Genomic DNA, 20,874 nt, shown 5'->3' with positions numbered 1-20,874 from the left:
TCTTTATTAGATAGGACAGAGGGGAATTTGAGAGAGGAAGAGGAGGGGAGATAGAAAGGGAGAGAGTAAAATAGACACCTGCAGACCTTCTTTGTCACTTGTGAAGCATTCCCCCTGTAGGTGGGCAGCCGGGGCCCAAACCTGAGTCCTTGTGCTTAACTGGGTGCATCACCACCTGGCCTCAAACTTCTTTAAAAAATGAAATTAAATTAAAAACAGGTAGGTCTGGTGGGGGCTGGCAAGGTAGCTCACCTGAAAGAGCACCTCCTAGGCACCCCACAGACACACCATGTGGGAGTACTTCTGCATGGGCAGAGGGGGAGCTTTAGTACCATGATGCTTCTCCCTCACTCTTTTTTCTATCTGAAAAAATCAGCCTGCAGCAGTGAAGCCCCGTGATGATGGTGATGATGATGATAACTTAAAAAAATAAAATTAAAAGAGGGACAGGGGATAGCTTACATGGTAGAACTTGAAGCTTATCAAGTGTGAAACCACAGGTTAAACCCTAGTACCCCATGGAAGCACCATGGTGCCATCACCAAGGGATGATCACAGATACCGGAACAGAGCCATGGTGTCTCTCTGTTTCTGTCTATTTCTCTCTATCTGAGTAAGGCCTTGGTGATGTGATGCAAATAATAACATCAATAATAGTCGCAAATCCTCAACAACTCCCCTAGGGACATTCTTGGGAGCCAGTTGGCATCCTGAGTGTCCAGCTCTCAGCCAGGCATTTGATTCTGGCGTGAGATCCAATCCTCACCACCAGACGCCCCACAGATGAGACAAACACAGAGGTGACCTCATGGAACAAGGCCATCTGTCCTCTGGCTTATAAGAGGTGTGAGTTCTAGTCCTGGCTCTGCTCTGAGGGCTGCCGGATCAGACAGGACCCCCTACCTCTGTCCAAAGAGGGAAACAGTCAGATGCAGGCTTGGAGCCAGGACCACTAGAGCTCCTCCCAGCTGGATCAGAGCCACTCAGCATGTGGGGTGGGGGGAGTTACGGGCCAGCCTCACAGGAACAAAGGCATCATGCGTCAACAGGAGGCAGACAGGCTAGGAACAGGGGTTCCCCCCATCCCCATGTCTCTTTAACCTCATGTCAGTATTTTGAAAGATGAATCAGTTCTGGGCTCAGAAACCCTAAAGGTCTCAGCCAGTTCAACCAGCTTTTCATTTACAGAGGCCAGAGGCTGACCCCTACCCCCTAGACTTGCTTAGAAATAATTCAACTCCCCAGCTCTTAAATCAGCCCTTCGGCACCCACAGAAACCTGGGCCCCACCAGTCTGGGAAGCCAGGCCTGGACTTGGAACCCACCCTGAGCATGTGAAATGCCAGTGTTGCCAGCCAGTGGGGAACGCTGGAGCCAGCTCAGACCATCTGTCCTTTGGCTGGGGACGGATGGCTGGCATCCCTTCCAGCGTTGGCAGCTGGTGAACAGAGAACCTTGGAGGGGGGGAGGGCATCACACATCACTCCCCTTCTTCTGCCATTTCGTGTCTTAATGAGGAGGTGAAAGGCCCTACACACACACACACACACACACACACACACACACACACACACACATACACACACGTACATGCACACTGCAGATAACAGGGACACACACCTCCACCAAGTGCTCACTTGAGTCTCAGCTCAGCGCCTGTCACAGCTGCTCCTTTGCTGGGCTTGTCAAAGCTGCTGCGGAGGTGGTGTCACGCCACGTCAGGAGCCTGCAGAGCCTGTGGATCTACTAGCAGGAGCCCTGTTTGCTTGATAGCTGCCTGCTGGGGACAACAGACAGCAAGAGAGAGGGAGAGAGATGATGAGCTTGGGTGATCATGAGGCCAGGCAGGGCCAAGACAGGAAAAGAGAGGACAATCAGGGTGTGCAAAGAGATGGGGAGAAGGAGGGACACACCCCCTCCACAGCTCTCCTGCCTTCTCCCCTCCCCTGCTTTATTGACTTCTGGCCCAGGGAAGGCTGAACCAACCCTGAGAATGGAGGGCTCCCCAGGGCATCCTCATCAAGACCCTCAAATTGAAAAGTGAGGGGGGCAAAGGCCCCTATCAGTCTCCCTAGAGTCCCAGTCCCCGGAGGGCCCAGGTCCCGGGGGTCTTCCCCATGCTGCCGGTTCTCTACCTGCCTGGTCTCCCCGCCGCCTGGAGGTGGGGATGCCTGTTCCTTTAAGGCGGCTGCCCCCGGCCGGGTTATTGTCCCGCGCGCACAGCCAATGGGCGGCGCCGCTGCAGGCGAGGGAGATCAGGCCTCCTGATTGGCCGCGGCGCGCCCCGCCCCTCCCGGGATCGCGGAGCTGTCCGGCCGCCCCGGTGCTGATCCACCGCCGCCGCCCACCGGCCGCGGGCAGCGCAGAGCGAACGGGCACTATGAGCGGGGGCGTCTATGGCGGAGGTGAGCCGACCCCCGGCTGCCGCTGCCCCGCGCTACGGGCTCGCCGGGGACAGTCACCCGGGCCCGGGCCTGGGTCCTGCGCTCCAGCCCCTTCCCCGCTGGACTAGGCCACTGGGCACTGGGAGGGGGGACTCCAGACCCTTGCCTACCTGCCCCCCAGCCTCCCGAACCTCAGGCCCAGCTCCACCTGCACACCCCCTTTGCAGCTGGTGACACTGGAGCTCCGGCCTGACCTCCTCTCCCCGGGCGAGAACTTGGAATGTCTGGGGGAGAGGGTCGCCCTCACACGCCTGTCTCCCCACACAGATGAGGTGGGGGCGCTGGTATTTGACATCGGCTCCTTCTCAGTCCGCGCTGGGTATGCTGGGGAGGACTGTCCCAAGGTGAGCCTGGCCACCCCCCTCCCCAAGCCCTAAGAGTCCTCCAGTGACACCCCACCCCACCCCTAGATTCTCCTGCCGAGTGGAGAATTTGTGTGTGTAGGGGGGGGTGGACAGGCTCAGGACCCTGCCCTGGGTCCAGACATGGGTGGGGGCAAGAAGCTGATCCTTCTCCACGCCTGTCCACTCTGCTCCAGGCGGACTTCCCCACCACGGTGGGGTTGCTGGCTGCGGAGGAAGGGGGAGGCCTGGAGCTGGAGGGGGAGAAGGAGAAGAAAGGGAAGATCTTCCACATCGACACCAACGCTCTGCACGTGCCTCGAGATGGAGCTGAGGTCATGTCACCCCTCAAGAATGGCATGAGTAAGCCCCTACACACACCCCCGCAGACTCAGACCCCACATCCTCCAGCCTCTTTGCAGCTAACCAGCTCCCAGGGGTGGCCTCCTGGAGTCTCACAGCTGCCTGCTTGGTCCTCTGCCCAGGGCCCATCAGATTCCTTGGAAAGGGAGGGGGTTTCCTCTTTTAATATTTATTTATATTGGAAAGGACAGAGAGAAAATTAAAGGGGTGTAGGAGATAGAGAGGAAGAGAAAGACCTGCAGCCCTGCTTCACTGCTCGTGAAGTTTCCTCCCTGCAGGTGGGAAGTGGGGATTTGAACCAGGGTCCTTGTGCATAACATCTGCCCCTAACCTAGTGTGCCACTGCCCAGCCCCTAAGGGGGGATTTCTGCTGGGGCTGGTCTCATTTCTACTTCCCTGCACTTGGCCCCCTTTTTTCCCTCACGTCCTGTCCTCACCACCTGCCTGTCCACCCCTGTCTCCAGTCGAGGACTGGGAGTGCTTCCGAGCCATCCTGGATCATACGTACAGCAAACATGTCAAGTCTGAGCCCAACCTGCACCCAGTGCTCATGTCTGAGGCCCCGGTAAGTGCCCTGCCCATCCCCAGGCTCCCTGTCCTCCTCAACCTCACCTCTCTCTGCTTGGCGTCACTGCCCTCTGTTACTCCACCTGACTGTGCAGACTTGCCCCACATCTTCAACCAGGTCCCTTCCTCCCTGGCTTGGCCTCCAGGCCTCCGTCTCTCAACTGCTCCTGCTACTCACTCTCAGCCAGCTGGCCTTGTATGATGCCTTCTCCACCCCGAAGTCCTTTTTAGCCTCCTAACCAGATTGTCAATAGGACATATACACATATAAAGAACCAATTTGTTTTATTTTTCACAAATATTTTATTTACATATTTTAATTTTTTTAAATATTTCTTTATTTTCCCTTTTGTTGCCCTTTTTTTCATTATAGTTATTATTTTTGTTGTTATTGATGTCATGTTGTTAGATAGGACAGAGAGAAATGGAGAGAGGAGGGGAAGGCAGAGGGGGAGAGAAAGATAGACACCTGCAGACCTGCTTCACCACCTTATGCCGGTCCTTGTGCTTTGTGCCACATGCTTTTGACCTGCTGCATTACCGCCTGACTCCCTATATACTTGTTTTAATGAGAGACATATAGAGAGAAAGAAACAAAGAGAGAGATGCCTATAGCACTGCTTTATCACTGATGAAAGTGAAGACAGCTGCAGGTAAGGACTGGGGGGTTGAACGTGGGTCCTTGAGCATGGTAATGGACCACTACCAGGGATGTCGTTCTATTTTTTTTCACAAGTATTTTATTTACTCATAAGTGCTACTCAGCTCTGGTTTATGGTCATGTTGGGAATTGAACCTGAGACCTCAGAGCCTCAGATATGAAAGTCTTTTCCATCACCGTTATGCTGTCTCCCCAGCCCTCAATTTGCTCTTTGTAAAGCAAGTTAAAGGAAAAAAGAAAACACTGTCCTTCATACTCTCTTCCAGCTATTTCTTTTTTCTTTTTCTTTTTAAAAAATATTTTATTTATTTATCCATCAGAAAGATAGGAGGAGAGAGAGAAAGAACCAGACATTACCCTGGTACACGTGCTGCCAGGGATTGAACTCAGGACCCCATGCTTAAGAGTCTGATGCTTTATCTACTGTGCCACCTCCCAGATGGCAGCTATTTCTTTTTTCCAAAGGCAATCACTTTTTCTTTCTTTTTAGCTATTTTTGGGGGTCATTTTCTTCCTTGTTTCTCAATATCACATTAAAGTGCTGCTGTTGCTTTTTCTTTCTTTCTTTCTTCTTCTTTTTTTTTAAATTATCTTTATTTATTGGATAGAGACAGCCAGAAATCAAGAGGGAAGGGGGTGATAGAGAGGGAGAGAGACAGAGAGACACCTGCAGCCCTGCTTCACCACTTGTAAAGCTTTCCCCCTGCAGGTGGGGACCGGGGGCTCAAACCTGGGTCCTTGCGCATTGTAATACATGCACTTAACCAGGTGCGCCACCACCCAGCCCCACTTCTTCTTCTTCTTCTTCTTCTTTTTTTTTTTTTTTCCGCATCATCTTTGGATTGCATGCTTTAGAAAATGAGCATTTAGCCACCCCCCCACAGTCCAAATCTCTCTCTCTCTCTCTCTCTCTCTCACACACACACACACACACACACACACACACACACACACTCTCTCTCTCTCTCTCTCTCTTTTCACTCTTTAACTTTAAGTTGTATTTTAGTTTTAGGAGCATGAGAAATAAAGAGAACCAGAGCTCACTCCGGCATGTGCTGGAGACCAAACTTGGGACCACATGCCCAAAGACCATGCACCCTACCCTCGGTGCCACTTCTCAGAGCACTTTAGTTTTATTAATTAATTAATTAATTAATTAATTTTAAATATTTGTTTATTTATTCCTTTTTGTTGCCCTTGTTGTTTTATTGTTGTAGTTATTACTGTTGTTGTTATTGATGTCGTCGTTGTTGGAAAGGACAGGGAGAAATGGAGAGAGGAGGGGAAGACAGAAAGGGGGAGAGAAACATAGACACGGGAGTCGGGTGGTAGCGCAGAGGGTTAAGCGCACGTGGTGCAAAGCGCAAGGACCCGCGAAAGGATCCCAGTTCCAGCCTCCGGCTCCCCACCTGCAGGGGAGTGGCTTCACAAGCGGTGAAACAGGTCTGCAGGTGTCTGTCTTTCTCTCCCACTCTCTGTCTTCCCCTCCTCTCTCAATTTCTCTCTGTCCTGTCTAACAACAACAACTACTACTACTACTACAACAACAATGAAAACAAGGGCAACAAAAGGGAAAATAAATTTAAACAAAAGAAAGAAAAAGAAACACAGACACCTGCAGACCTGCTTCACCGCTTGTGAAGCGACCCCCTTGTAGGTGGGGACCCGAGGGCTCAAACCCGGATCTTTCTGTCAGTCCTTGAACTTTGAGCCACCCGTACTTAACCCGCTGCGCTACCGCCCAACTCCCTTTAGTTTCATTATTTATTTATTTTTAATTTTATTATCTGTATATATTTTTAAGATTTTATTTATTTATGAGAAAGATAGGAAGAGAGAGAAAGAACCAGACATCACTCTGGCACATGTGTGGCCGGGGATCGAACTCGGGACCTCATGCTTGAGAGTCCAAAGCTTTATCACTGCGCCACCTCCCGGACCACTTATTTTTATTTTTTAACCATCAGGATTCATTGCTTTGCTTTGCTTTTTCTTCTTTCTTTTTCCCCCAGAACATATTCAGTGTTTACATGTTCATATTATGCATGCTAATCAGGCTTGAACCAGGCAGTAGGCTAGGATAATTTTTCCCTTTGGCGCAAATTTGTCTTGGCCTTTATTCTGTGGCCTTGAACTCTTCATCAGTTACTGTTCTCTCTTCTCAAGACATTAAACTTCTATAGGTTTTCTATCATATTTGTCTTCTGAGGCTGGGGACATAGCATAATGGTTATATAAAAAACTTTCATTCCTGAGACATTCTTTTTTTATTTTTTTCTGTTGTTTTTTTTTTTTCCTCCAAGTTATTGCTGGGGCTTGGTACCTCTACCACAAATCCACTGTTCCTGAAAGCTATTTTTTTCCCTTTTGTTGCCCTTGTTGTTTTATTGTTGTTGTGGTTATTATTGTTGTTGTTGTTATTGATGTCGTTGTTGTTCGGTAGGACGGAGAGAAATAGAGAGAGGAAGGAAAAACAGATGGGGGAGAGAAAGACAGACACCTGCAGACCTGCATCATCGCTTGTGAAGCGACCCCCCTGCAGATGGGGGCTCCAACTCGAATTCTTGCGTAGGTCCTTGTGCTTTGAGCCATTTGTGTTTAACCGACTGCGCTACCGCTCGACACCCTCCTGAGACATTCTTAGGTTCAATCCCCAGCACCACCATAAACCAGAGCAGAGCAGTGCTTTGACAAGACAAAAAAAAAAAAGTTTTCTTGAAGAGATCTCTCCAGGACCCTGTTGATTTGTTCCATGTTGACTAGGTGCCTTTTAGGATGAGGACTTGGTGCCATGCTGACATCTTTTACTAGGCAGAAGTCCTGTTTCCTGGGTCTTGTCTCTTTTTCTTGATTCCCTCTCTTGTATTCATGGAGCACAGTGTCCAGTGACTGCCTTTGAAAGATCATGGGAAATAACATTTTGAGACCTTACGACGTTGGTAGTTTAGCTAGGCAAAATACTCCTGGCTGGAAATCTTTTTACTTCAGAATTTTGAAGACACTTCTCTATTGTGTGTTTTCTTCCCTTTCTTTCTTTCTTTCTTTTTTTAAAATTATATTTATTTATTTTCCCTTTTGTTGCCCTTGTTGTCCTTCCTTTCTTTCTTATCTATGAGAGAGAAGGAAGAAGGAGAAAGGGGGCTGGGTGGTGGCACACCTGGTTGAGTGCACATGTTACAGTGTGCAAAGATTTGGGTTAGAGCCCCCAGTCCCTACCTGCAGGGAAAAAGCTTTGCAAGTGGTGAAACAGTGTTGCCAGTGTCTCTCTATCATTCCCTTTCCCTCTTGATTTCTGGATGTCTCTATTCAATAGATATATAAGCATAATAAAAAATTTAAAGACAGAAAGAGAAGAAAGAAACAGAGAATCATAGTGTCACACTGGCATATGTGATGCTAGAGGTCAAACTTGGGACCTCATACTTGAGGGCCCAACACTTAATCCACAGCACCACCTCCCTGGTCACTCCACTGTCTTTCAAACTTTGTTGTTACCTTCTAGAAAACTGAACCCATTTAATTTGTGATAATTAGACTAGATTTTTACATTTTTTATTTATTTAGTAATTTGTCAGTTATTTATTTTAATGACAGAGAAAAATCGAGAGAGCCAGAACACCACTGTGGCACTTGCAATATTAGGGATTGAACCCTGGACCTAGTGCCTGCATATCCAGAGTCTTAGGTGCTGTGCAAACTCCTGAGCCACTTCTTTATTTTACAAATGAGAGATCAACTCCCCACTGCTGTGCGGGGGATCACACTCAGGGCCTGGCCCCTGCAAGTCCTACACTCTTTGCACTCAGTCACTTCCCTCTACTGTAACTGAATTATCTCAGAAAGTTGATGGAATTTTAACTCTATCCTCACAATACCATACAAACTTATTTTCATCCATTACTCTAGACATCAGGCTGCCCCCATCAATCCAGAAACTTGTCTCTTTCAATTGAGTAGACATATAATTCAAGTATTATTCAATTTAATTATGTTAGTTTTCTCTTTGGGGAGAAATCCTTTTTTTTCTTTTTAATTTTGTTCCTCCTCAGTGTTTCGTTCCTCCTAATGCTATCTCTCACATTTCCTACCTCTTTTCTTCTAAATTTAAGATTTTCTCTCAAAGTTGGTTTTTCTTTCTTTTTTAAAAAAATATTTTATTTATTTATTTATGAGAAAGATAGGAGGATATATAGAGAAAGAACCAGACATAACTCTGGATCACAAACTTGTTTTTTTCTTTTCTTGGGGGGAGAGTGTTTCTCTCTCTCTCTCTCTCTTTTACATTTTATAATTTTTATTTATAAAATGGAAGCATTGTGGTCCGGAAAGTGGCGCAGTGGATAAAATGTTGGTCTCTCAGGCATGAGGTCCTGAGTTCAATCCCAGGCAGCACATGTACCAGAGTGATGTCTGGTTCCTTTTCTCTCTCCTATCCCTCTAATTAATAAATAAAAAAAATGTTTTTTTAAAAATGGAAACATTAGGGTTAAGCACAGGTGGTGCAAAGCACAAGGACCGGCATAAGGATCCCGGTTCGAACCCCGGCTCCCCACCTGCAGGGGAGTCGCTTCACAGGTGGTGAAGCAGGTCTGCAGGTGTCTGTCTTTCTCTCCTCCTCTCTGTCTTCCCCTCCTCTCTCCATTTCTCTCTGTCCTATCCAACAACAATGACAACAACAATAATAACTACAACAATAAAACAACAAGGGCAACAAAAGGGAATAAATAAATAAAATAAAATATTTAAAAAAATTTTTTAAAAATTAAAAAAAAATGGAAACATTAATAAGACCATAGGGTAAGAGGGATACAATTCCACACAATTCCCACCAACAGAACTGCACATCCCTTCTCCTCCCCTGATAGCTTTCCTATTCTTTAACCCTCTGGGAGTATGCACCCAGGGTCATTATGGGGTGCAGATGTTTCTCTCTTTTTAAAAAAGATTCCTTCCTTCCTTCCTTCCTTCCTTCCTCCCTCCCTCCCTTCCTTCCTTTCTTTCTGAGAGGGAAACAGAGGGAATCAGATTATCAGTCTGGTATATGTGATGCCAGGAGTCAAGCTTGGGACCTCACATCTTATCTACAGTGCCACCCCCCCCCCAGGCCACTCAACTTATTTTCAAGTCCCCTGTTGAATTTTTCTTTGCTTGTGTCTATTTATTTGTTATTTTTGTCCCTAGAGCTTCCTGTTTACATAGTTCCACTGTTCCTAGTGGACTCTTTTATTTTTATTCTCCGCTCCCCCCCCCTTTTTTTGTCCAAATAGAAGGTGAGAGATAGGAGAGACATCACTGTACTGCTCCACAGAAGCTTCCACTATGCATGGTACTTCCATGTGGTGACTGGGGCTCGGACCCGTGTCCTTAAGCATGGTAAAGCATGAAATAGTTCATTCAACCAGATAAACTATGCCATGACCCCACCCCCTGCCTGTTCTAGAGTCTTATTGTAGCTCTTTAAAAATGCATACATTTTATTTAGTTGCTTTGGATAGAGACAGAGAAAAGTCATAGAGGGAAGGGGGAGATAGAAAGGGGGAGAGATCCACTAGGGAAAGAGAGAGGCAGGCTGGCAGTATGGGTGGACCTGTCAGCGCCCATGTTCAGCAGGGAAGCAATTACAGAAGCCAGACCTTCCACCTTCTGCATCCCACAATGATCCTGGGTCCATACTCCCAGAGGGATACAGAATAGGAAAGCTATCAGGGGAAGGGATGGGATACGGAGTTCTGGTGGTGGGAATTGTGTGGAATTGTACCCCTCTTATCCTATGGTTTTGACAGTGTTTCCTTTTTATAAATAAAAAAAATGTAAAATAAATAAATAATAAAAAAGGAGGGAGAGAAGTAGAGACACCGGCAGACCTGCTTCTCCGCTAGTAAAGCTTCCGCTGGCAGGCACCGGGGACTTGAACCCACGCCCTCGTGCACTGTGATGTGTGCTCTCTGCCACGTGTGCCCCTTTCCCTCCACTTCTGCAGTACCTTAGGCTGCCAACCCCCAGTCTCTTTGAGGTTGCTGTGACTTAGCTTGGCTTGTGCTGATTGATTGATTGATTGATTTTCTGCTACTGGTTCAGGAATCCACATTCTTGAATCTGCTAGGGTTCTTCACACCCACCTGTCTGACCACCAGTCTTCAGCTCGTTGTCGCTAGTTTCTCCTTTTTCTTATTTCCAAGCCTCGAGGGTTTCTCTTCGTCAGGTCCACATCTCACAAAGCCAACCTATGTAAGGTTCACACTCGGTACAGCCCAGTGTTGAGCAAGCGGACCCCTGTCTGCTTCCAAAGCATTTTCATCACAACCGGATGAACGGCCTGGCTTAGCAGTTTCTCTCCACTTCCTTTGCCTGTGGCTCACGGCAACCACCGGCCTGCTGTCTGCCTCAACATCTATTCTGGATCTTGTATATAAAGGAATCATAAAACATGTGACTCTTTGTGTCTGTTTTCTTTCTCTCAGCATAATGTTTTCAGGGTTCAGCCACCCCTTAGCATGTGTTTGCACTTCATTACATCCTGGTCATATTCCATTGTGCGATCCGCCACCATCTGTGTTTCCAACTACTCACATGTGGAGGCTGGGCTTAATCCACTTGTCGCTGCTGTGGTAATATTGCTCTGAGCAGCTGAGTACAAGAATTTGTGGGCATACCTGTTTTTTTTTTTTTCTGTTCTCTTTTTTCATGACCAAGGTTTTCTCTGGGAATTTATGCCTGTACCCTCCACCACTCCCAGTGGGCTCTGGCTTTTTGCTTTTTAGATAGAGGGTAAAAAAAAGAGAGGGAGTGAGAGATAGAGTAAAAAAGAGAGACACCACAACGCTGCTCCGTCTCTTGAAGCTTCCCCTTTTGCATGTTGCTCCCATGGAGTGACTGGGGGCTGCAACCCAGGGCCTCTGCACATAGTAAAGCGAGCACTCTACTGGGTGAGCTAGCTCCCTGAGACAATGTATTGATTTTCACAGTACAGGGAATAAACCAAGGGCTTGGCGCACATAGTGCATCACTGAGTGGCCTTCCTTGACTGAACATTTATTTTAGGGACATGTTGGGGGTGGGGAGACAGGCAGAGAAAGGGAGACACTATAGCATGTGGTGCTGGAATTTGACCCCAGACCCTTGCACATGCTAAGGCATGCACTCTGCTGAGTGAGCTATCTCCTGGCCACAGAGTGCCTATCTCTTGGATGTGTTCAGGAGGGCAATCTCCACCTCTCCCTTTGTATGTTGACACAACATCCACCCATTTCTCCCACTACAGCCCAAGGTCCCCTTCCTCCATGAGTCCAGTGTCACTGCCCCATCGCCAAGGTCTTGCCACAGCTGCCATGCTTATGATTTCTGTTTGTCTCTGGAATGAGAACCTCGACACCCAGGGGTGGGACCTTTCTGTAGCTTTGATTTGCATTTCTCTGAAGCCTGAGGCTGTAGAGCTGCTGCTTCTTCTCCTTCTCCTTCTCCTCCTCCTCCTCCTTCATCATCATCATCTTCTTCTTCTTCTCCTTCTCCTTCTCCTTCTCCTTCCTCTTCCTCTTCCTTTTCCTTTTCTTCTCCTTCTCCTTCTTCTCCTTCTTCTCCTTCTTCTCCTTCTCCTCCTCCTCCTCCTCCTCCTCCTCCTCCTCCTCCTCCTCCTTCTCCTTCTCCTTCTCCTTCCTCTTCCTCTTCCTTTTCCTTTTCTTCTCCTTCTCCTTCTTCTCCTTCTCCTCCTCCTCCTCCTCCTCCTCCTCCTCCTCCTCCTCCTTCTTCTTCTTCTCCTTTTTCTTCCTCTTCCTCTTCTTTTTGCCTCCAGGTTTATCGCTGGGGCTCAGTGCCAGCACTGTGAACCCACTGCTCCTGGTGACCTCCCCCCACCCATTCTATTGGATAGGACAGAGAGAAATTGAGAGAGGAGGGGGAGATAGAGAAGGAGAAAGACAGGTACCTGAAGGCCTGCGAAGTGTCCCCACCTGCAGGGGCTCAAACCAGGGGCTGAAAACTGCATCCTTCTGTGGGTCCTTGCACAAAGTACTGTGTGCGCTTAATCAGGCGACCACTGCCCTGCCCCCGTGGGGTTTCTTCTCTGGTGGACTTTGTCCTTGTCTGATAGTTTTGCTGGAGTCTGGAGTCTGGGAACAATTTATATTTATTTACTTTTTTAATTTAGTTTTTTGATTCCCCCAAAGCACTGCTCAGCTCTGGCTCTGGTGCAGGGGATTGAACCTGGGACTTTGGAGGCCCAGGAATGAGAGTCTTCTTGCATAACCATTATGGTATCTCCCCCACCCCAACACCTTGGAAAATCTTTTAGCATCACTATTATGCTGTCTCTTTAGTCCCCAATCTACCATTTTTTACTCAGAAGTTGTCTTCCCTGGAGTGAGAGAAATGTACTGGAGTCCAAGAAGCTGGAAGGTATATAAAAGAGAAGGTATGTGAGTCGGGTGGTAGCGCAGCAGACTAAGCGAATGTGGCGCAAAGTGTAAGAACCGGCAGAAGGATGCCGGTTCAAGCCCCTGGCTCCCCACCTGCAGGGGAGTCACTTCACAGGTGGTGAAGTAGGTCTGCAGGTGTCTATCTTTCTCTCCCCCCTCTGTCTTCCCCTCCTCTCTCCATTTCTCTCTATCCTATCCAACAATGATGACATCAACAACAACAACAACAACAATAATAACCACAACAATAAAACAACAAGGGCAACAAAAGGGAATAAATAAATAATAGAAAGTCTAAGTGGGTCCCAGGGCTGGCTGGGGGGTCTGGGAGCCTGTGGGGTGCACCCAGGTCTGGGCCTCTTCCTCCCTGAAACCCCTGCACTCCCCCCTGACACTTTCTCTTCAGTGGAACACGCGGGCCAAGCGGGAGAAGCTGACTGAGCTGATGTTCGAGCAGTACAACATTCCAGCCTTCTTCTTGTGCAAGACAGCTGTGCTCACAGCGTATCCTTTACTGAAGCCGCTCCCTGGGGTAGGGTGCATGGACCTGATCTAGGGAGATAGGTGTCCCAGATGGGCAGGCACCTCCCTGAACGCCCTCCACACCTGGGTCCCCCCAGTGGGTTGCGTGCCTTGAATCCTGGGGTGGGGGCAAAGCAGTGGCCCTTTCCTGTTCCATGGAGGAGGCTGGGCAGACAAATGGGTGGAGTAGAGAGCAGAGCTGGGCTGGGGACAGCAGTTTCTTCCCAGTTAGCCGCGTTCATCTTTTAAAAAAAACATTTTTAAGGAAATACTATTTATCTGATAAAGACAGAGAAATTGGGGACAAGCGGTGGTGCACCCGGTTCAGCATGAGGGGTAAAGCAGGTCAGCAGGTGTCTCTCTTTTTCTCTCCTTCTCTGTTTCCTCCTCCCCTCTCAGTTTCTCTCTGTCCTATAAAATAAAAACAAAACAAAACAAAATAAAATGGGGGTGGGGAGGTAGCATTTGTGGCTCTGCAAACAAACTCTCATGCCTGAAGCTCCAAAGTCCCAGGTTCAGTCCTCCACAGTACCACAGGCCAGAGCTGAGCAATGCTCTGGTGTTTCTCTCTCTGCATCTCTCTCAAAACAAAGCAAACAGGCAGCCAGGCAGTGGCACAGCGGGTTAAGCACACATGGTGTAAAGCACAAGGACCAGTGTAAGGATCCCGGTTTGAGCCCCCGGATCCCCACCTACAGGGGGGTCGCTTCACAGGTGGTGAAAAAGATCTGCAGGTGTCTATCTTTCTCTCCCCCTCTCTGTCTCCCCTCCTCTCTGTCCTACCCAACAACAACAACAGCAATAACAATAATAACAACAACAATGATGATAAACAAGGGCAACAAAAGGGAAAAAAATTTAAAATAAATAAAATAGTGGTCTAGGAGGTGGCGCAGTGGCTAAGGAACTGGACTTTCAAGCATGAAGTCCTGAGTTCAATCCCTGGCAGCACATGTGGCAGAGTGATGTCTGGCTCTTTCTCCTCCTATCTTTCTCATTAATAAAATAAATAAAATCTTTAAAATAAATAAAAACAATAAATAAAAATAAAATGGGAAAAATAGTCTCTGAGATCTGTGGGTCCTTAGTGTAGGTACCAAGCCCCAGCAATAACAATGGTGGAAAAAATCAAGAGGAACAGGAAAGAGAGAAGGGGGGGGGGGGGCTGCAGTACTGCTTCACTACTTGTGAAGCTTTCCCTCCACACATGGGAATTAGGGGCTTGAACCTGGGTCCTTGCACATTGTAATACATGTGCTAAACCAGGTAAACCGTCACCTGACCCTGCTCATCTCTCCCTCTCTCTCTCCTTACTATCTTTATTTATTTATTGGCTAGAGACAGAAAACATGAAGGGAGGAGACAGAGGGACACCTGCAGCAGGCTTAATCACTTGCAAAGCTTTCCCCCTGCAGGTGGGGACCAGGGATCAGGGACCAGGAGCTTGAACCTGGGTCCTTGTGCATGGTAACATGTGCACTTAACCAGGTAACGTGCACTTAACATGTGTACCACCACCCACCCCTACCCTCTTTTTTTTTTTTTTTTTTAAGATTCCATATATACAGAGAAAGAGATAGAGATATGGAGAGAGCAAAAGTCCAACAGTCATCTCCAGGGCCACTACACTTATCCTTTTCTTTTCTTTCTTTTTTTTTTTTTTTTACTATTTATTTATTTATTCCCTTTGGTTACCCTTGTTGTTTTATCGTTGTAGTTATTATTGTTGTTGTTATTGATGTGGTTGTTGGATAGGACAGAGAGAAATGGAGAGAGGAGGGGAAGACAGAGAGGGGGAGAGAAAGACAGACACCTGCAGACCTGCTTCACCACCTGTGAAGTGACCCTCCTGCAGGTGGGGAGCTGGGGACTCGAACTGGGACCCTTACACCGGTCCTTGTGCTTCGGGCCACCTGCGCTTAACCCGCTGTGCTACCGCCCGACTCCCTATCCTTTTCTTTTATTTATACATATGAGGGGATATTTCCTAAGACACACAGAGAAAGAGAGACACGCTGGAGCATCACTCTGGCATATGTGCTGCGGGGGATCCAGCCAGCTGTTTGACACATGCAGACCCAGCATGCTGGCTGATGAGCTGCTTCCCGCCACTCTGCGCTTAACTCCCTAAGGTTTGCTTATTTTATCGGCTGAAGAGCTTCATGTGAGAGACAGAGAAAGAGAGAAGCCAGGACAGCACCACAGCACATGTACGGAGGATTGAATCGCAGCCCTGGGCATACAAGTTCTGAACTCTACTGGCTGAGCTGTCTCCCTGGCCAAATTAATGAACTTAGAGAACAAAAGAGGAAGGAGAGAGAGAGAGAATAATTCTACTCAGTTCATTTTTTTATTTTAAAAATATTTATTTATTTCCTTTTGTTGCCCTTGTTGTTTTATTGTTGCAGTTATTATTGCTGTTGTCGTTATTGGATAAGACAGAGAGAAATGGAGAGAGGAACCTGAAATGGAATTGGCGTATCACAACAAAGTAAAAGACTCTGGGGTGGGTGGGTGAGGAGAATACAGGTCCAAGAAGGATGACAGAGGACCTAGTGGGGGTTATATTGTTATATGGGAAACTGGGGAATATTATGCATGTACAAACTATTGTATTTACTGTTGAATGTAAAACATTAATTCCCCAATAAAGAAATTAAAAAAGAAATGGTGAGAGAAGGGGGAGACAGAGAGGAGAGAGAAAAACACCTGCAGACCTGCTTCGCTGCTTGTGAAGCGACTCCCCTGCAGGTGGGGAGTCGGGGGCTCAAACTGGGATCTTTGTGCCAGTCCTTGCACTTTGTGCCACCTGTGCTTACCTGCTGCACTACCGCCTGACCCACAATTCTACTCAGTTCTGGCATATAGTGGCGCCAGGGATTGAACCTGCAGCCTCTGGGATCTCACACCTGTGCGTGTGTGCTTTAATCAGTTGAGCTGTGTCCCCAGGACTACATCTTTGTTTTGTTTCCTTTCTTTGTTCTTTCCTTCTTTCACCAAAGTACCTCTCAGCTCTGGCTGATGGTGGTGCTGAGGATTGAACCTGGGCCCTAAGAGCTTCACCATGAAGTTGCCTCCCCAGCCGCTATGTTTATCTTTTGAAAGATCCTCTTTGTCTTGAGCCCCATGCTAGGCACCAGGGAGAGTCAGGCTCTGGTTTCAGGGCGCCCCTGGGAGCCAGAAGCAGGAACCAAGGCGGCTGGGAACAGAAGGAAGGAACAGAGGATGAAGTGGAGGCTCCGAGGGGCAGGAACACAGTGGGAACAGAGCCTCACACCCTTGGGGAGACAGTGGATCACAGGCCAGGGCACCCCCACCCTCCTTGACCCTCACCCTCGAAGCTTTGCCAATGGCCGCTCCACTGGCCTGGTGCTGGACAGTGGGGCCACTCACACCACTGCCATCCCTGTGCACGACGGCTACGTCCTGCAGCAAGGTGGGGCCCAGGAGGCTGGGGCTGGGGGCTAGGGGTGGTCCTGGGGAGGGGGTGCTGGCCCTGACACCCCACCCCACCCCCAGGCATAGTGAAGTCACCCCTGGCCGGGGACTTCATCTCCATGCAGTGCCGAGAGCTATTCCAGGAGATGGCCATTGACATTATCCCACCCTACATGATTGCTGCCAAGGTAGGAGAAACGGGGGGGGGGGGGGGGTGCAGGGAGAGGCCCCAGGCCTGCAGGTCTTGTTCTTCCCTTGGCCAACTCAGCACTGGGGCTGCAGACAGATGAAACTCAGCCAGGGTCCCACTGACTCAACCAGCTCTCCCCTCGGCTGGGTCTCCCTGGAGCTCCCCAGCTCAGATTCCCCTGGTGGGGGGCAGCTCAGGGCAAGGAGATGTCACTGAGCTTCTGGTGTCCTCCTTCCCTCATATCCCCCACACTCTGTGTTCCCAGTGCCCTGGGCTTACCTGGGATCTTTGAGAGTGGCTGTGGACTTGTGCACATCCGGGGGACCCCATCTTATGTGGGGGCTCACATGTCCCTGCCCTACTCCTGCAGGAGCCTGTCCGGGAGGGTGCCCCCCCAAACTGGAAGAAGAAGGAGAAGCTCCCCCAAGTCTCCAAATCCTGGCATAACTACATGTGCAATGTGAGGTCCGGGGTTTCCCCCACCCCCCTGCCGTGACTAGATGGGGCAGGGCGGAGGCCCATCAGGTGGCGTTTGGGGGTGTGGAGGAGGAAGGCTCATTTGCCCTCCTGCAGGAGGTGATTCAGGACTTCCAGGCCTCCGTGCTGCAGGTCTCTGACTCGCCCTACGACGAGCAGTGAGTGGGGTTCTGGGGTGGGGTGCAGGGTAGGGGGTGGGGGTGTTCTTGGGCACCACAGGCAGAGTCTGGGCTCTCCTCTTGGGCAGGGTGGCGGCGCAGATGCCCACTGTCCACTACGAGATGCCCAACGGCTACAACACAGACTACGGTGCGGAGCGCCTGCGCATCCCTGAGGGCCTGTTCGACCCCTCCAACGTCAAGGTCAGACAGGCGGGGCACTCAAGGGCACAGGCTGCCTAGAGGCCTTGGAGCTAGGAGTCCGAGCATCCAATCACCCTGTTTCTCCACAGGGCCTGTCAGGAAACACCATGCTGGGTGTGGGCCACGTGGTGACCACCAGCATTGGCATGTGTGACATTGACATCCGCCCGGTGAGGCTGTGGCTTGGGGGACTGGAGAGGGAGGGGGGTACAGAGAGGGTGCCCAGCTTACAGCTCCCCACCTGCCCCCAGGGCCTGTACGGCAGTGTCATTGTCACAGGAGGCAACACGCTACTGCAGGGCTTCACCGACAGGCTCAACCGAGAGCTCTCCCAGAAGACCCCGCCGGTAGGAGCACCTGTCCCCAGTCCCAGCTTCTCCCCTGTCTCTTGTGTGTCTCGGGGTCACCAAAGCCACCCCCTCCCAGCCCCAGCTCTGCCTCCCCAGCCTCCTACCCCCCCCTCCCCACAGAGCATGCGCCTCAAGCTGATCGCCAGCAACAGCACCATGGAGCGCAAGTTCAGCCCCTGGATCGGGGGCTCCATCCTGGCCTCCCTGGTGAGCAGAGAGGACAGTCCTGCCTCCCCAATTATCCATCCATCCATCCACCCATTCATCCATCCATCCATTCATTCGTATACACCATCCCTTCATCTTCTCTCCATTCCATAAACCATCCATTCACACACCCATTCTCCATGCAATCATCCACCATTCACCCATCATTCATTCTTCTCCTACCCATTTCACATCCATAAACCCATCTGTCTTCTCACCCATCCATCCACTCACCCATTCATCCATCCAGTCATCCATCCACTCACCCATTCATCCATCCAGTCATCCATGTATACTACCCCTTCATCCTTCTCGCATCCATTTCACATGCATTCACCCATAAACCTATTAACTCACTCACCTGTCCGTTCATCTACCCTCCACCCACCCATTCAGCCATCCACCCACCCATCTCAAAGCAGCAGCAGGTTTGGGTCAGGCTTTCTTGGGGGAAGGGTGGTGCTGGAGGAGTAGGGGAGACAGACAGGGGACATGCTGGGTGTGGGGTTCCGAGTGACACTGCAGAAGACTCTGTCTAAGGACAGCTGAGCATTTGGACCTGGGTGCCAGGTCTGTGCTGTGATCCAAGCCGGCTTTAGCACAGGAGCAGAAACCTCGCGAGACTTGGTGTGCTTGTAAGGTTTAATGAGGGGATAAGATGCCCAGAGGAACAGCCCAGAGGATGGCAGAGTGACCTGAGTGCTGGCTTTAGAAGCCTGAGGCTTTAAATTCAAGCTCTGATATTTTCATTAATATTATAAATTAAATTTTTAAAAAATATTTATTTTATTTATTCCCTTTTGTTGCCCTTGCTGTTTTATTGTTGTAGTTATTATTGTTGTTGTCATTGTTGTTGGATAGGACAGAGAGAAATGGAGAGAGGAGGGGAAGACAGAGAGGAGGAGAGAAAGATAGACACCTGCAGACCTGCTTCACCGCCTGTGAAGCGACTCCCCTGCAGGTGGGGAGCTGGGGTTCGAACCGGGATCCTTATGCCGGTCCTTGTGCTTTGTGCCACCTGTGCTTAACCCACTGCGCTACAGCCCGACTCCCATAAATTAAATTTTAAAAGATTCTAGAAGGTGGGTCTAGAAGGTGGGATTGAGTGATGGTGCACCTGGTAGCGCACACACAGGGTAAAAGGACCAGAGTTCAAGCCCCACCCCACCCCACCCCCACATGCAGATGGGAAGCTTCATGAGGGGTGGAACAGTCCTGAAGCTCTCTCTCCCCCTTCCCTTTCAATTTCTGTCTGTGTCAACTAAATGAAATAGGGGCCAGGTAGTGGCATACCCAATTGAGTGGACACAATACCATTCTCAAGGACTCAGGTTCGAATCCTTGCCCCCCACCTGCAAGGGTGTCATTTAATGAGCTACCAATGCAGGTCTCTCTCTCCCTCTCTATCTTCACCTCCCCTTTCAATTTCTCTGTCTCAGTCCTATCAAATAAAATAGAAAGGACAGGTAGTTGTGGTAGCACAGTGGGTTAAGCACAAGTGGCGCAAAGCACAAGGACCAGTGTAAGGATTCCAGTTCGAGCTTCTGGCTCCCCACCTGCAGGGGAGTCACTTCATAGGTGGTGAAGCAGGTCTGCAGGTGTCTCTTTTTCTCTGTCTCCCCCTCCTCTCTCCATTTCTCTCTGTCCTATCCAACAGCAACATCAATAACAACAACAATAACTACAACTAAAACAATAAGGGCAACAAAAGAGAATAAATATAAATAAAATAAATATTAAAAATAGAAAGGACAAAAAAGAAAAAAGAAAGAAAACATTTATTGTTGAATGTAAAACATTAATCCCCCATAAAGAAAAAATATGTATTTTCAAAAAGAAAGAAAGTGGTGGATTCCTAGTGCCAGCACCAAGTCCCAACGATAACCCTAGTAGCCAAAAATAAATATATTTTTTAAAAATATGCTAAGAAGATGTGAGGGGGTTTATGGGGGAGGTCAGTGTCTGGTCTCCACCACTCCAACTACGAACAGTGCCTGCATGACACAGGGCAGATGGGTGCTCTGTGAATGAATGAGTGGATGGATGGATGGATGGATGGATGGATGGATGGATGGATGACATTAGTCCTGTGTATATCAAGAGGATTGTGGATCTGGAAGAAGCAGGAAGTCCAAGGCGACTGTGGGGCCTCAGGAGTGGTGTGTGGGAGCATCTTTCTGCACCCCCAACTTGTGTCCGTCCCCCCCCCCCATCCAAGGGCACGTTCCAGCAGATGTGGATCTCCAAGCAGGAATACGAGGAGGGCGGAAAGCAGTGCGTGGAGAGGAAGTGCCCCTGAGGGCGCCCCTTCGTGCCCTCCAAGCAGTGGGGGAGGAGATGCTGAAGAGGGGATCCCGGACCCCGCCTCCGCAAGCGCCCCCGAAGTCCCCTGACCCGTCCCCCCAACGCCTCCCTCTTCTCATTCCCTCCCCGCTTGGTCCTCTTAGACAGTGATGTTTCTGGGTTGGAAGGAGTAAAGATGTTTTGAGAAAATGTCAAAGTTTGGCTTTCTTGGAGCTGTGTGTGTTGGGGGTGGGGAGAA

At 49.3% G+C, this 20,874-nt stretch overlaps 1 protein-coding gene across 3 annotated transcripts; it reads left to right on the top strand.

The window, feature by feature from the left end:
* Positions 1-2,272: 2,272 nt before the first annotated feature.
* On the top strand, positions 2,273-20,832 carry ACTL6B (actin like 6B). 3 transcript variants are annotated; one of them, XM_007534808.3, is made up of 14 exons: positions 2,273-2,404; positions 2,711-2,787; positions 2,982-3,147; positions 3,612-3,712; positions 13,193-13,290; positions 16,650-16,744; positions 16,828-16,934; positions 17,307-17,396; positions 17,510-17,571; positions 17,661-17,775; positions 17,865-17,945; positions 18,027-18,122; positions 18,246-18,332; positions 20,551-20,832. In XM_007534808.3, the coding sequence occupies exons 1-14, from the start codon at positions 2,380-2,382 to the stop codon at positions 20,629-20,631; spliced, it is 1,281 nt and encodes a 426-aa protein (XP_007534870.1). In that variant the 5' UTR covers positions 2,273-2,379; the 3' UTR covers positions 20,632-20,832. The 3 variants fall into 3 exon arrangements, 2 of the variants coding, with proteins under 2 accessions (XP_007534870.1, XP_060029408.1); XR_009545026.1 differs by having other exon boundaries at positions 2,291-2,404; positions 18,202-18,332; XM_060173425.1 differs by lacking the exon at positions 18,246-18,332 and having other exon boundaries at positions 2,291-2,404.
* Positions 20,833-20,874: the final 42 nt, after the last annotated feature.

Source organism: Erinaceus europaeus, chromosome 15 (assembly GCF_950295315.1).
Source record: "Erinaceus europaeus chromosome 15, mEriEur2.1, whole genome shotgun sequence".
In the NCBI taxonomy this organism is placed as follows: domain Eukaryota; kingdom Metazoa; phylum Chordata; class Mammalia; order Eulipotyphla; family Erinaceidae; genus Erinaceus; species Erinaceus europaeus.
Note: the sequence above shows the minus strand (reverse complement) of the source record. Positions and strands in the feature narration are given on the sequence as shown.